This window comes from Etheostoma cragini, chromosome 12 (genome assembly GCF_013103735.1).
Source record: "Etheostoma cragini isolate CJK2018 chromosome 12, CSU_Ecrag_1.0, whole genome shotgun sequence".
Classification (NCBI taxonomy): Eukaryota; Metazoa; Chordata; class Actinopteri; order Perciformes; family Percidae; genus Etheostoma; species Etheostoma cragini.
In genome coordinates this window covers 17208229-17223901 of record NC_048418.1, presented here as the reverse complement: position 1 = coordinate 17223901, position 15673 = coordinate 17208229, and the positions used below count along the sequence as shown (strand labels likewise).

The 15673-nt window shown below is 41.3% G+C and overlaps 1 protein-coding gene across 5 annotated transcripts; it reads right to left on the bottom strand.

Annotated features, from left to right (window-relative positions):
• Positions 1 to 524: 524 nt before the first annotated feature.
• On the bottom strand, positions 525 to 14856 carry rc3h1b (ring finger and CCCH-type domains 1b). 5 transcript variants are annotated; one of them, XM_034887850.1, is made up of 20 exons: positions 14697 to 14856; positions 12976 to 13386; positions 11213 to 11333; positions 9943 to 10182; positions 9640 to 9815; positions 9166 to 9366; positions 8623 to 8755; positions 8127 to 8245; positions 7458 to 7570; positions 7114 to 7359; positions 6247 to 6461; positions 5697 to 6106; positions 5421 to 5579; positions 5132 to 5287; positions 4603 to 4825; positions 2764 to 2854; positions 2502 to 2598; positions 1898 to 2107; positions 1392 to 1498; positions 525 to 1269 (listed from the first exon to the last, which is right to left on the bottom strand). In XM_034887850.1, exons 2-20 carry the CDS (start codon positions 13204 to 13206, stop codon positions 1113 to 1115), a joined length of 3405 nt encoding a protein of 1134 aa, XP_034743741.1. In that variant the 5' UTR covers positions 13207 to 13386; positions 14697 to 14856; the 3' UTR covers positions 525 to 1112. The 5 variants fall into 5 exon arrangements, with proteins under 5 accessions (XP_034743741.1, XP_034743744.1, XP_034743743.1 ...); XM_034887853.1 differs by having other exon boundaries at positions 1392 to 1495; XM_034887852.1 differs by having other exon boundaries at positions 2764 to 2851.
• Positions 14857 to 15673: the final 817 nt, after the last annotated feature.

Below are 15673 nucleotides of genomic sequence, written 5' to 3'. Positions count from 1 at the left end.
TCCTTATTTACTTATTTGTTATACAGATACTCATACGCCTGACTCCTAAGGCAGAAAGATGTCCTTCCTCTCAGCCTGATCGTATGCATTCACCCAAAACAAATTTGAGCATGCTGTGAAAAATCTCACAACGCAATCGGACTGAATGCAGCCTTAAGGAGCACAGGCGAAAGGCGTTGTAACCAAACCACATTAGGTCACATCACAACCAAGAGAAGCACATAGTAGATTCCCTTATAGAAAACGTGGAAAGCTTATTATCAAAAACACTTGTTGCAATCTTTAAAACAGAATGCTTCAATTAAATATATAATATACTGCTTTCAAGTATGAAACAGACATGTGATGTGTTCATAAAATGCACTAATAAAACCATACTTCTTGTGGCAGGTGAGGACGTACATGTGGTGCAAAAGTGATTTCTGAAACACCTTGCATCCCCATTTCAGCTGAATACTGGTGAAATAATATACCGATTTTCCTCCTCAGACCATCTACATCTGGGCAACCACTTTTTTTGTTTGTTTTTTTACGATTCTGGGGTTGAGAACCAAGTGACACACTTCTGCTGCTTCCTACAATACCTTCATAGATCGCCAGATTGCAAGAAACGTTCCTCAGAGTGCATGTGAAAGTGCTTTTTAATCTGCTCCTCTGTATCTAACCCTTCATCTCCATGTATGCTGGTACAACTAAACCAATTCATATCTGGAGAGGATCGATCAAAAATGTTTTTTGTGTTTATTAAGGATTAAATAAGCCTATCCTTTTTGAACAAAATTACCGGTATTACTGTCAACATCACCACCATTGTCTCTTCCTGATACATCTATTGTGAGCCTTGTTAATCTGTAATCCCAGTACAAAAAAAGAAAATAATTAAACACACACAAGAAATGTTATCATATGCTCTGGTTTCCAGGCAAGGAAAGTCATTTAAAAAAGCTCATTCACAGAACAAAAAGAAAGAAAATTCATATCACGGCAGATACTGCTCATCTTCTAAATAGAATGGGTGTATATGCGCCTGTGCATGCTTTTCAATTGAGCATCTTGAGTGTGTGTGTGTGTGTGTATATGTGTGTGTGTGTGTGTGTGTAAGTGTGTACTGTCTAAGAGCAGGAATGGACGACGCCATTCTTCTGCATCTCTGACCCAGTGGCACCTGGATCAGAGCACTGGCTCATTGCAGACGTCTTATTGGTCAGTGACAGCATGGACCCGCCCACTGCACTTTCTTGCAGACTGCTGGAGCCATTTGACACCTCGCTGAATTAAGGACAGAGAAAACCAACATACAAGTGAGAACAAGTAATACTGGGAGGCTTTTGATAAAAGACGTTGGTTCAGGGAACATACAGATATTTATGTGCAGGTATGTGTTTACCCACCCAAGAGCCAGGGAGATTTCTTCCAGCTGAGTTTTGTGCTCTGGTTGTCCATTCTCTGCTGTTTTCATCTTGTACTGCTGAACCTCATGGGCTACTTGGTTTTCCTGGTTTGGAGATGGACAAAACATACTTAATTGCTAGAAATGTTTTTGACTAAACATTGTGCTTAATTGATCCAACTGAATTCTAATCAGTTGCTATCTTTTAGGACTTGAGCCATGGCCCAGACAACTACACAGTTATATAGCACTAGTGGCATAATAAGGTGTATGGTGGTATAGTCACGCTTTGCCAGACTCTCCTGCAAAGCGCGCTCAAGGAGAGCATTCTGGGAGGGGAGGAAAATGTCTGAGTATCAATTTTGTTGGGGCCCTAGTGGGATGTCCTGAAGAATCCCCTCCCCTAATACATAATCCCACCCCCCCCCCCCATATCCCAACTTCTTTCAGCATACAAGGTTAGACTGTTGCATCCCTTTTTGTTGCTCAACAGACCACCCCCCTTACCAAAGCCATCTCACGGGTCCTCTTGCCAATCTCTCTCTCCACCTGGTGGAGCTCCATGCTCAGCTGTTCGCTGGAGACAGCTGTTGTTGCTCCCCCTGCCGGCCACTTGGCCTGCTGCTGAGCTACTGACACCTGGCCCTGGCCGGGCTGCCCAGGCTGGCCTGCCAATGCACTGGCCTCCCTCTGCAGCAGTAAAGAGTTACTGGCAGCCTGTAATGGCAAGGCAGGAAGTGAAGAGGATGATTGTGCAATTTGGAAATTTCTGGGAATACTCAGAAGAAGTGCAGTGTGAAATGGAAAACCTGTTTTTGATAATTCAGTGTTGCTAATCTGATAATAATAATTTTGATAATGACTAGGCAGCATGATTACCAACCGTTTATTTTTTTTATTACATTTTTTTTTTTATTTTATGTGTCCAGGCTGCGAAACAAAGTGCCACATCAATTATGTAAAATTATAGCAGCTATAAATACATCTCCTGTGGCATTTAAAAACAATTTATACACTTAAATAATTCAAAATCTTGTAGAATTCATCAAATCAATTCCTGTACTTCCCAGACCTTTCTAGGTCCACTTGGTAGTTAAGAGAGCACACACACCTCCATGCTTCGCATTTGGGTCTGTTGGTTGATCTGCTGGTTGACCTGTTGCAGCTCAATCTTCAACTGTTCTCTGTCTGTGGCTGCCATAGGTAGGCTGTGAGGGTGAGATACAGTAAGACAGGAACACAACTGCTTTGCAATTATCTCTATAAGTCAAGAACTTTCATACATGCATTTTTGATATTTTCCTTAAAGCGTGATAAGTATTATCATCATAAGATTATTAACAAGATGACAGGAAAACAACCGCAGGCCTCACCGCTCACTGAAATGTCCCTGAGAGGAGGAGGCAGTCTGGTGGGAGGGGTATGAAGCTCCACCCCATCCATGGCTCCCATATGTGTATTCTGCTGAGGTATTAAAATGGTTGTCAGTTTTTTTTTTATAGCAAACTGTAATGATTAAAAACCACAGTTAGGTGAAATAGACATGTTACAAAGGTTTGGTTTAAGAGTTAGGAGTAGTCAGTAAGGGTGTGACGAGATCTCGTTTTACGAGATCTCACGAGATTAAAACGTGACGAGATTTCTCGTCAAGGTGAAAAGTTGTCTCGTGAGGCGATGTGATGTCAGCGTGATGGAGCGTGAATTTACTATTGAAGATCCCCCTGCCACTTTTAAATCATTTGTGTGGCAACATTTTGAATTAAAATAGTAAAAAAAAAAAGTTAAATAACATTCATCATTAATAGTTGATTTCAAAATGCACCTAAATTGTTTAGCATTTTGTGATTTTTCAGTTGAATAAAAAAACTATTTTCCATTCATATATTTCATCGAGGATTTCTTTAAATTTAAAAAAAAAATCTCGTCTGGTCTTGTTCTCGCGAACCCAATCTCGTGATGTGTCTCGTCTCATGGAGTAAGCGTCTCGTCACACCCCTAGTAGTCAGTGTGGACAAAATGAGTACATTTTAATATGACTAGGTTGAAGGTCCAATATGTAACATATTTACTGTAATAAATCCCAATATGCATCGTCAGATATTAAGGAAACATGCTAAGTTGAAATACTAGTTTTCTGACAACAATGCTAATGCCAGTATTTTCTCCTTGTTTTGGCCTGTGTGTTGTCATTAACTGCCAGGCAGGGTTGCCAGATATACCTTTAAAACGTAAACCTAACTCGCTACAGCTGTACTGTAGTACAACCATGAAATCAGAAAACAAACTAACAGGCTCAATGGAGATAGAGTCTACCCAACCTAAAAAAATAACATGGCACCAGAGAAAAAACACAGGTAAATATTGGAGATTTGTTTGAAAGATGCCGAGTTGGCTAATTTCCTCCTTAACAAGTAAGCATTAGCTTCAGGCTAATTTATCACGGCTACTAGGGACGGGCATTTTATGTGATTCTGTAGAACTCACTCACTCAGAAAATGATTATGTGGCTATCCGAGTTGGTTACTTGCAAAAACAATTGAGACACAGCCAGTAAAGTGATCCCGGCTAACGCCACCATGCTAACCTTGCTAACTGCTAACGTTACCGGAGGACCAGTCAAGCTGGCCTCGGCTGTTTACAACATGTAGTCTGTTCAGCGGCCGTAGCCGACAACTGTGAGTTCTCTTAAGCCAAGAGAAAGGGCTGTAAATTGAGAAGAGAGGACCGTGTGTTTAGTAGTTCCTACTGTTATTTTAAGCCTAGGAAGTGTGTCTATCCGTCAGGGGGAGAGGACGGCGAGGTTGATGTGTTTTTAGCGGTTCCTTCTGTCACTAAGCCAAAAAAGTGAGCCTGTCAGCTGGCTACAGAGCTAGCCAGCATTAGCTGCTCCCCTGTGCTGTGAAGTACGTTTGGTTATATGAGACAAGTGCCATTGTTGTGGATGCTGTGGTCTCAGCCTGGCAACCTCCGTAAAAATCGAGTCTGGGGAGACAACTTTCTACATTATTTTGAATTTGAACATGACTTTAGTGTAAAAAGCCACATGGTAAAAATGTATATGTATGTACATCCAATCTAATTCAAAATCCTTTTTGTTTTAATCATTTTGATCCATTTTAGTATTTTAAATTTGACTTTGCTTTTTGACTTGAGAAGACGGAGATCAAACTTGCGATATCAATAGGATTATTCATTAATATGTTGTTTCTTACCTGACATGGCCATTTGTTTAGAGCTTGGGTTCTGAGGCGTGGAGACCATAGCCTGCACAGGGCCTGTGGTCTGGTAGCCCATCTTTGAAGTGCGGGAAATGGCCCCGAAGCGCGACACAGTAGGCTGGGGGCCAAATGGGATAATAGGGTCATCATCTTTGACTTCTGCACCCCTCCGAGGAGCCTCCAGCGATGGTTCCCTCAGACCCTTAGCCTCCGCATTCTGCCAGTCCCAGGGTATAGAGAATATGAGTTAGGATATAGAGAGATCTGAGAAAAAGGCTTAGGGGGAACATGTTTCTTTCTTTACTTGACAAACACTTACTTGTGTTTCTTTTTGGTGAATTACTCTTGTTCAAACACACCTAATCAAATAACTTAGCTTGCACTTCAAACACTTAGTCATCAAGTTTATAGTCCCCTTCAGGTTTTGTACATCAATGCTGATTGATTAAAGGAAGCACAACAAATCATTTTCCCGCCTCAAATATTGACATGGTTAAAAACAGAGTTATCCATCTGAACTCACCATCATGTCCATGGTACCAGGAACCATAACGTCTTTGGGTTTGGCATCCTTTGTACCAATGTAGGAGCCAATGGTTTCACAAGACCAGGGAGAGTACTGCCCTGCATAGTCAGGCTCTCTGCATTTCACCATGTTTTTGGAGCTCTCCTCGCCATACTGCAAACAGAGAGAGTGCTGTCATTAAAACTTAAATGTACTTACAGTTCTTGAATCTTTAAATGTATCACATGTTACAGTTTAATGCCCGTGTACAATTTGGTCCAGTTTCAGAGATGTACATAATGCTAACCTCTGGAGGGTAGTCGCTGGGAAAGGGATGAGAAAGAGTGGGGGAGGCAGCAAATGGTGGAGGGGAGATGACCTTCCTTTCCTCCAGCTGGGATAACAGCTCCTGCCGACGTCGGTGCAGGTAGTCCAGGCTGGGCTGTGAACCACTATATGATGGCCCCTGCAAAACACAAACAAGAATATTGCAGCTGAACGGCTAGCATTTATTTTAGTGTTTTAAAACTACGCTGGCATCACAAATAATTGAATGCAAACCGCACAATCCAAACAAACTCACCCTGCCATAGGCCCTCATGGGTGGCGGCTGGGCATTCTGTGTATAATAGCCATCTGGAGGGTATCTATCACGGGCACTGGGCTCCTGGTGATAAAGGGAGTTAGCCTGTCCTGATGATGGGGGGGGCATATCCAGAGGTGCGGGACTCATTCTGACCAGGCCATCCCTCTGAGATGGGTAAGGCTGTGGTGGAGGTGGTGGGCCGGTGTAGGACCCGTGGCGACCTCGGTCATGGTGTGGAGGATGAGGGTAAGAGAAAGGTGGACCAGAGTGAGAGGCCTGGTAGGGGCGATCTGGTGGACCGTAGCCAGGGTAGGAGTCCTGGTAAGGGGGTCCTGACTCACTGGGGGGAGGAGGGTTACGCATGTAATCCCGGGGGACATACTGTTGTGGCTGTTGGTAGGGGTACCCTAATAAAAACAATAGCAGGGAATTATTAAAATAACTTTCCTAAATTATCTGTAAGTATAAAGTAAAAAAAAACCATTTTCATTAGTAACAATCATAGAAGACCATTCATTATGCATCATACCGTTTACTTGAGCCCTACCTGTGGAGTATTGTGGGGGGTCATACTGAGAAGCAGAAGGTGGTGGGCGGGTGTCATAGCACATCTCAGGGTGCGGCGGCTGGGTATACACTGGTGAACCTCTGGCTACCACAGGCATGTGCTTCACCCCAGAGAGGTGGTCTACTGGCATCCTTTGGTGGGCCATGGCATGAGGTGGCAGAGGCATACCAGGTTTGGGTAGCCCAGGGTCCATGCTACAGGAATAAAAAACAAGTATGCCAGTTAACAACAACTACCGGTATGCGGCAGAGACTGCAATGTTGCTGATGCTTAATGAATAATTGTCAGACAGTTTTTTTGTCCTTAAGCTATTTTTAAAACGTTATTCTACAGATTGAACAATGATATTCACCCTTTCCTCTGCAGACACGCCATGAGCAACTACTGACCTCTACCATACTATACCATATGCTATACTGAATACCGACTATTGTTTGGTATAGGTGTGGACAGCCACAGGCATTAAGGAAAATTAGTCACTATAGTGGAAGTTGACCAAAAGAAAGGCTAATTGATTGGAATGTGATTGCACATTCCAATCTTCATAAATGCAGTATTACGAAGAGATACCACACCTCACAGTTAATACTGTACATTAACAAAAAAGGGTGTTCAAAATACAATTTAATTTAGTATTTCAATTTAACTTAATTTATAGGAATGCAATATTTCTCAAGGGTCCAAGTTCTAATTTTAAAACATTTTCAGGTCCAAACTATATTTCAGGATGCATTTAACCTTGCATAGTGCAATCAGCAGGTACCCATAAGAAAAATCTGCGGACTTCATGGCACAGGTTGCCTGTTCTTTGGCTGCTGATTATTTTAAGAAAAATGTTATACTGACCCATCAGGTGGGGATCCTGGGGCACTGTGACTCCCTCCATCCATTTTCATGGGTTTACGCAACAGTTCATATGGGACTGTGTCAGTGCCACGGGCAATGAGCTGGGGCAAAGAGTGTCCACCACTACCGTTGGTAAGGGGTGAAGGCTTTCGGGTCACTGCTACATCGAGAGGGAGGCCCTCATCTGGCATGAGCCCTCCTGAGCCAGGGAGGCGAGCTGCCAGGCGCTTATTCATTTTACGATACCTGACAAACATGAAATGCAGTATAAAATGTTTAAAATGGTTTCATTTTAGCTGCAATACCTAATCTAAATGCCAGATGTTGATATTATTCAGACTCACTTTTCCAGTTCTTCCTGAGAATGAGCAAAGGTGCAACTGGCTCCTCGAGGACAGCCTCCCTTCTGCTTCATGTCACGACACATGTATGTCTTATACTTGCTGTGCTGAGGAGGCTATAGAAAGACATCAAGTATTGTTGAGACATCAAGTATTGTTGAAGTAGAGAACACAACTTTTTATGGTAAAACTCTATTTGAGGACGTTGCCTTGCACTGCAACAAACAGAGCTTAAATGAACACTATGCACCTTTTCCCTCTTCGGTCCTCCCACAGGTTGTCTCACTGGAACTACAGCTAGTGCGGCTGAGACAACCTTCAGGGGACCGAGGAGAGAAGAGTTGCATAGTGTTGCTTTGACACTCAAAAGTGGTGATATTAGACAGTTAGGGCTGGGGGATACTGACAAAATCCAATGTCACAACATTTTTTATTCAAATACCTCAGAGTGGACATAAGGATGTGTACAAAATCTAAGAAAAAACAACAACATCATCACAAGCCTCAACAGCTTGTCATGTGTAATTCTACAAGCGATGAACACCATTCTCTCAAAATGTATTCCCTCATTTGTTGTTTAAATTTTGGTGGCTACAGGACTATAATTTCCCATGGGTGTAGCCTGGATTAATCAAGCAACATAAGATATGGCGGTCCAATGGGTAAACAAACCTGTTGAGGGTCAGCTCCTTTCTTGCTGTGGTTCTGGATGAAGTCCACCAGGCCATGCACCACTGTTTTCACTGCTACCAACCCTTTATCAAGCTGCTCCCATGTGGGAGGGGGGGCATCTGGGGAAACAGAAGACGATAAAAAACAGACTTTAATCTAAATACTTGATTTGATGGTAGTCATCTGTCTAATAAAACATATAGACAAAAACACAAAATATTTTTGGGTGAGTCCCCCCACCCAAAAAAAAAATCTAACAAGGGAAATAATCATTTGATGGAGAGTTAAACTGTAATGCAACAGCTGGGCTCTGGCCAAGACATATCCAAACAGATACTTGCATCCCAGCTGCTTGTTGTAACCTCATTTTATAGACAAGATATATTGGGACAATACACAATGTGTGTGAGAGAAGGCTAATAAGATGCAAAGGTTACCATTTGGATTCTAGCTTATGAAACTGCATGTAAATTCTTGAAGTCTACTTGTTTCTTACCAGGACTGGGATCAATGTTGGCTAATAGCTCCAGGTGGGGACGCAGTCTGTTAAGGTTGGCTGGGTCTCCGGTCCTCTGCAGGGCAATCGTCAGCTCCTGGACACTCTGAGCAAAAGACGCCGGGGTCTGCAGCTATGCCGAAAGCAGAAAAAAAAAAAAACAGAGTAAAGGCTTTGCCAAGTTTAGGGCAGATGGGACTTCCCTATCTAGGATATAGCAGCTAAGAAACAACAACGTATAGCACAACAGACAAATAACAAATGCTGTGTTGCTAACTCTTTCCCAATAAAAGCAGCTGGCACTAGCTCCAAAAGATGCTTAAAGTTGCCAGATGACACATATTGGTGATATCATCACAATTCACTTGCATAAAGATTAGTGGTTGTGTCGGCTGACTGTCTGAAATGGTTACTAGTCGCGTTTTAGAAATGAAGAGGGTCTGAAAAGTCACTAAATCTAGCCTTTATACCTTTTATGTACCATGATGTCAAAACAAACACACAATATACAGACAAGGGCAAACATTTACTTATCTCACACACCTTATCTATGATAGACTGCATGTGTGACTTGTGAGATTGATCTCCATATAACAGAGAAGACCACTGGTCAGGTGCAATGCGCAGCCCACCCTCCATGGCAATCTGAACTATCTGAGAGTCATGCTCGCGCCGCAGAGCCTCGTAAGTACGGAACTCCTCTTTCAGCTGCATCAGAGATGAATCTTCATCACGTTTGGTCACCTAGGTAGCCACAGAGGAAGAAGGAAAGAGTGAGTTGAATTTTTTTGTTAGTTTTTTTCTTTTTCTTTTTTTTACTCTGTTTGGCTTCTTTTGCAGAGAAGATCTGCATGACCACCAAACCACACAGTTTTGGATAAACAATGAATAAAAGAACACCTCAGGTACCTGCCCAGCAAGGGTTGCTCTCAAATTGAGGAAGCGGGCACCACTTGACATATCCAATTTGCCTCAAATGGTGTTTGAAATTGTCTTCTAGCTCGGTCAGTGACTTACCTTGAAGCAGGAGGCCCTGTAGAGGAGCTGCACCACATGGCCTATGCTGGTCTTAGACGCTTGCGGGAAGCGTGGCTCAAGTCTCTGGACCACAAAGAGAACCAACACCTTCCTGGACAGAGCAGAGCCATCCTCTAGAGCAAGAAGAACCAACTTTAGCGCTTCCTCCTGCATGGCTGGGGAAGGAAAAACACAAACATAAAAACCATGAGTAACAGCGGATTGCCAAAAGCCAACATTTACAGAGAATATACGTCTTGGAATGTGCTTGACTCGCTTCAAATGTGATGGAAAACAACTTACCTGGGCCGAGAAACTGACATCCTCGTGCACGCACAGCAGCCCACAGATTGGAGGAGAGCTGCTGTGGATTCTGATGCTGCAAGATGAGTTCGGTGACGGTTCGCTCCCCCAGAGAGCGGGCAGCTCTCATGGCTCTAACGCGACCCTCCTCCTCAACCAGCTGACAGTGGACCAGAGTTACCAGTTTCCTCTGCATGGGTCGACTCAGCATGCTCTGGGCCGTGCTGCTCAGGCCCACACCTGGAAAGAGATTAGACAGGACAAATGGTAAACCAAGGGAATACACTCTCAGTTGCCAGTTTATAAGCTAAAAATAATGCAGTCAATCTTACCTTAACAAAAGGTCAAAAAGAGTAGTTTTTGTTGAAACTATTTTCGAGAGCTTCTAATTCAACTTTCAGATCATTTTGGAGGATGTAGCTGCATCAGAGTTTACCATGGCTACATTTTATAACTTTTAGCAACAGGAAACAGCATAAGGCAAAACACACATATAGCTATATAATATTTGTAGGCTACAAATATCTTCGTTAATACAAGAATAAGTCAGGCTTTGTTTTAAGCACCCTGCATGTCTCTAATGTTTGCTCTCTGATAATGCCAGTAGGTTCAACAGAACAACTGTGCTAAATGTTTTGATAATGTCAGACGGAGTGGGAGAATCTGCAGCAATTCTAAGCATTTCTACGTAACATAACATAACCATCAATTTCCTTGTTTTAATGAACTACCTTAAAAAAAATCTGATTTTTTAAAACAAGAAATACATTTGTTACATACTTGGACGGTTAATCAATAATTAATCAATCTTTCTTGTTTTCTATCATTTAACCATTTCTTCTTTCATTTAATAATAATAATCAATGATTACCTTGCCCGAATGAATGATTGAGGAAATTGCTCATAATGTGTACCTCTAACGTACATAGTAAATTCACTTCAGTTTTATAATTCTGTTATAATATTCTTTTGTTTTCTACCCGTTTCTTGTTCCTTCCATGTCACTGACATGCAAACTCTACGTACACACCATTTTTGAAAAGGAAACAAGGCCATGTCCATTGTCAGTCACCTAGCAGCAGTATTCTCTATCTTAAACCACTTGAATGTCAAGAATATTGAGTAATGGACATCCCACGTTAGAAACAACATCCAGCGTTTCTTTTAAAGGCAATATGAGTGTCAACTGATTATAAAGGTAGAGAAAACTATAAAAGTAAAAAGCATGGGTTTGTGTTTGTGTGTGTGTGTGTGTGTGTGTGTTCAGTACCTCTGGTGTTGCTGAGAGGTTTGAGGTAGAGGGCCAGCTCCTCCACACACTGCCGGGCCTCCTCATAATGCTGCGAGTCCTCTGGACTGGTAATCAAGGCAACTGGCTGAGCCTTAGGAACCTGCAGCAGGACACAGAGAGGGAAATAATTAAGACAACCCATAGCAATAGTAGAAGCCACACAGTCCCTATTTTCATTTAATTGTCTAATGTATTGGCTAAATAAGCTAGACACAACTGAGTGTGGCAATTAATATCTAAATACCTTTTTGTGAGTACAAGTGTGCAAGTATATTTTGGCAGAAAGGGGACCTAGTCAAATGGTATGGTAAAATGTATAAAATGTATTTAAGCTACAAACATCGACAAACGGCACATCCTACTGAAACAAAACCAGAGATTAAGAATAAAGGCAAAATAATGTAAACTGCCCTCTGTCCTTCATAGCTTTTTTAAAAGAACTCCCTTATTGTCCTATTGGAGGCGTGGTGAGAAGTGACGACTAGAGTATGCTCCGCTTATGCAGTTTTTCCTGGACCTACCTACACTGTGGTAAAAGTATCGACATATAATAAACAGGAAATTCAGATTTAACATTTTAAAAAAATCTCTGTATTGTACTCCATTCTCTGCATGTCATGGCTTGTTGAAATGCCCTTATACCAGTCGAAACAAGGGGAATACTCACTATTTAAAACAGAGCCAAGACACTGGTGTGAAGCATTTATTATCATGTTTCTATGTTGATGCTTAGGTTGTCCTGTGCGCTTTGTAGCTGCCTCATTTTCCAAGCTTTGCAATGGACCGCTTTAAATAACAACCGGGAAACTATGAAACTAATGAAACTATCTACCAAATAAAGAATCAAAATAACAATCTTCACTTTAGACCATTAGCTTCGATACTGACCAAAACAACCTGCAACACTTGGGCATTTTAAACGATGAATTAGATTATTTTAATGAATGACAATTAGGGCTTGCCAATATATCGATATTATATGGACATTGTGTTATGAGACTAGATATTGTATTAGATTTTGGATATCTTAATATAGTAAGTGTTGTCTTTTCCTGGTTTCAAAGGCTGCATTACAGTAAAGTGAAGTAATTTTCTGAACTTACCAGACTATTCTATTCCATATCGCACACCCCTAACAATGGTACAGTACTATAACAACAACTTCCATTTCAATTAGGGGAAATTCATTTTATTGTACATTGTATCCTACTAATATGTAGGAGCACAGACATGCAAGGCACTCAGCTAAGAGACAAGACATCAAAGTCATGAGTATATCAGAAACACAACAGGCTCCTACACTGACATTATGAGTGTATACCTGGAAACTTGGCCAACAAAGCCAAAACCCCATTAGCTATGCCTCACTCTGTTGGTCAATCACCATCTCAGAGAAATATATTTAGGTTAGGTAAAATAGGTTTACTGATTGTGCCAGCACTCAGTACACCAACAAAATTAAAGGCAGTGCTCAATGACTGTTGTATGACTCATAAAAAGGAAATCTCCACGCTATGTGCATCATGTAATTGCTACTACGTAACAGTTGAATACGATCCATAAACACTTATTACAGAAAACATTATAATGTCAAGATAGGAATGGTAACTGTTCCAAATACATCATTAAGCTATTATTCTTCATCACATGTTAGCATCAGCAAAGGTTCTGCATAAATAATCAGCATAGGATCTTTGACGTAAATAGCCAAGCAAGCGTACAAACACAAACAGGAGTCTTACCTGGCCTCCCACCAGCTGCAACAGGGCTGTGTTGACAGGTAGGTGCTCAATGTCTGTGCTGATGGCCGTCTGGTCAAAGGGACAGGCCTTACGGTGCAACTTGTTCAGGCACATCTTGCAGACAGTATGTCCACAGCCCAAGCTGATGGGCCTACGAACAGTCTCCTCAAATGTCTGTGTGCAGATGGGGCACAGCAGGAACTCTGTCCATTGTGGTGCTTGCACTGGCATGGTTGTATGTTGATGGGACGAGTGGGTGTAAATGTATTTAAGCTTTAACACAGAGAGAAAAAAAAAACTAATAATAATATATGAAAGATTCCACTGGAATCAAGAATTTTTCTTCCGAACTCAATTGTTCTTAAATGTCCTCACACATTGTGGATTTTGTATCACATCGCGTGATGAATACTGTAAAAGAGAAAGACAATGAAAATTAAAATTGTGCAATAAATCACCAATTGGAATTCTAATTATTGTGCATACAAGTCAAATTACCATTAGCTAAATAATCGTTTTATTATATCAGAAATAATTTCAACATGATCTAAGTGTATTAATAAAACGTGGTTGTCTTATTTATGAGTGCATCTGTAGTTGATATATGCATTAAAAGGCAGTGGGATGACAAAGTAACCTTCTCGTGGGACTAACGTTACTGATACATTACAACATAATTAATCTATAATCGAAAGTGTTATTTGGCTTTCAATATTTGCTGATATACGGTGTTCAGCCGTAACACGAAACTAAAAATTAATAACTAAAGCACATATTTGAAAGATACAGGGAAAACAAGCGTCTGAGAAGGATCAAAACAACTGCTTTGTGGCCTACTTAGAAGCTGCTAACCACTATGACTATGGACAAAGGGTCCTGAAGAGGCTAACAACCGAGTTCTTCTGCGCAATCTAACTTATTATGAAGCTAATGTTTGCTAATGGAGTTAGAAAACATTAAGCTACAAACAATTTTATTTTTGGTCAAATAGTTATCTCTCTTGGCTGTAATCATTTTAATGGTGGGTTATGCACCCAATAATATTGTAGCTAACGTTAATATGAGGCGATGCCTTAGCTAGCTGATTGTAGGTAACGTTAGCTCACTATTAGCAAGCTAAGCTATGGGTGGCTAGCGAGCAAACGTCGTCTGATTAAAAATAACAAAACAACTTAAAAATCTAAAAGTTATCATTAGTAGGTTATGATAGTCATTATTCGGAATGTAGCTGTCGTTATGAATCCAGTAAACTACCAAGAACATTAGTTAGTATCTCGTGTACTGGTCAAGGAAACGATAACGTTAGAGAAAGAGCAGAAGCAGTGACACCATTTGACTTGCAACAGCGAGATTATGTAACGCTAGCATCCGAAACTAACCAGCAACCCAAAGGCTTTGCAATTGCATGCAACCACATGGCACAAGTATTTACTTGAGTTCGGAGTTTTTAATATCCCACTAAGATTGTGTTTCCATCACATTTTGAAAAGCGGATAACTCAAATCCTCTTCTCTGACTGAGCATAGAAGGCTAACAGCCTAGCGAACAAACCATACTCCTCCCTCTAGCAGCGGTTAGCTTGTTAGCTTTATGTTAGCTACCTTCGTGTTAGCTACAACTAACCATAGCTATGCGTCATAAATGTGCCTACAACTAGATATCCAGCATCTAGAGTTAGTTTATATAAGGACAGATAGATGATTAGTCTCAATTCTACTCACTCATTCCAAAAGACTTGGAAGATTTTCATCTTTCTTTAGAAAATTGTTGCGATATTTTCTTGCCATGTCGACTGTGCAGCTTAGCTGCTGCCGAGGTTTGGGGAGGGTGTCAACTCGAGTCGTCAACAGGCTCGCTAGCCGGTTACAGCTAGCTGTGCAAGATGTGTGTATGTGTGCATGTATGTGTGCGTATGCGTGTGCGTGTGTGTGCGTGCGTGTGTTTGCTTGTGCGTGGTCCGGCCGTATGTGCTTATCAGTATCAGAATAGGATTTATAGCCAAGTAACTAACGTTAACACTAATTTGCCTTAGTGGTTGGTGCATATGCTACATAAACATATTAAAAAGACTTCACAGTTAAGCGAAGAAGCCTACTGTCACCATTAAGAACATATAGAAAATAGAAATATTACAATAAAACATATAGGCCTATAGATAATTTAAACAAATGTACAAACTGTTTAACAAGAAGAAAGGCTATATGGTTAATGCAAGTTACTATACAAAAATGTTGAGGGAATATTAGGTTCAGGATATAATGGTAGGCTAGTTCATGGTGTTTGTTAACGTGAAGTGTAGGCTAGTGTGTGCAACCTAATGGCGCCCTCTACTGACATTGGGCCGCATGCACAGCCACAACACCAAAACTGAGCAGCGTGTGCCAGAGTCAGATCTGGTTGGATCACATCTGGGAATTGTGAACAACTGATAAGTAGAACATTGTCCCAATTAGGCTGACTGTGCACGAGCACATGTGTGTGTGCACAAGCGTGTATGAAATCAGAGAGAGATAGAAATAGAGGGAGAGAGAGACTGATTTGGATGTCCTGAGATAGAGGGAGGGAAAAGGTGTTGACAAATAAGTTACAGCCGACAGATGTTTTTACAAAAGCCATGTTCTCAAAAACACGTTGCCTATGCCTACTGTAGCCTGTCTTTATCCAACTATCTCAGGAAGGACAGTTGTGGGTATCTCGC

Coding starts and splice junctions, on each gene's coding strand:
- rc3h1b (XM_034887850.1), bottom strand. CDS start 13,206: ATGCCAGTGCAAGCACCACAATGGACAGAGTTCCTGCTGTGCCCCATC. Junction 8,246..8,622: donor CAACATTGATCCCAGTCCTG/GTAAGAAACAAG, acceptor CTGTTTCCCCAG/ATGCCCCCCCTCCCACATGG. Junction 4,826..5,131: donor CTGGTACCATGGACATGATG/GTGAGTTCAGAT, acceptor TGGGACTGGCAG/AATGCGGAGGCTAAGGGTCT.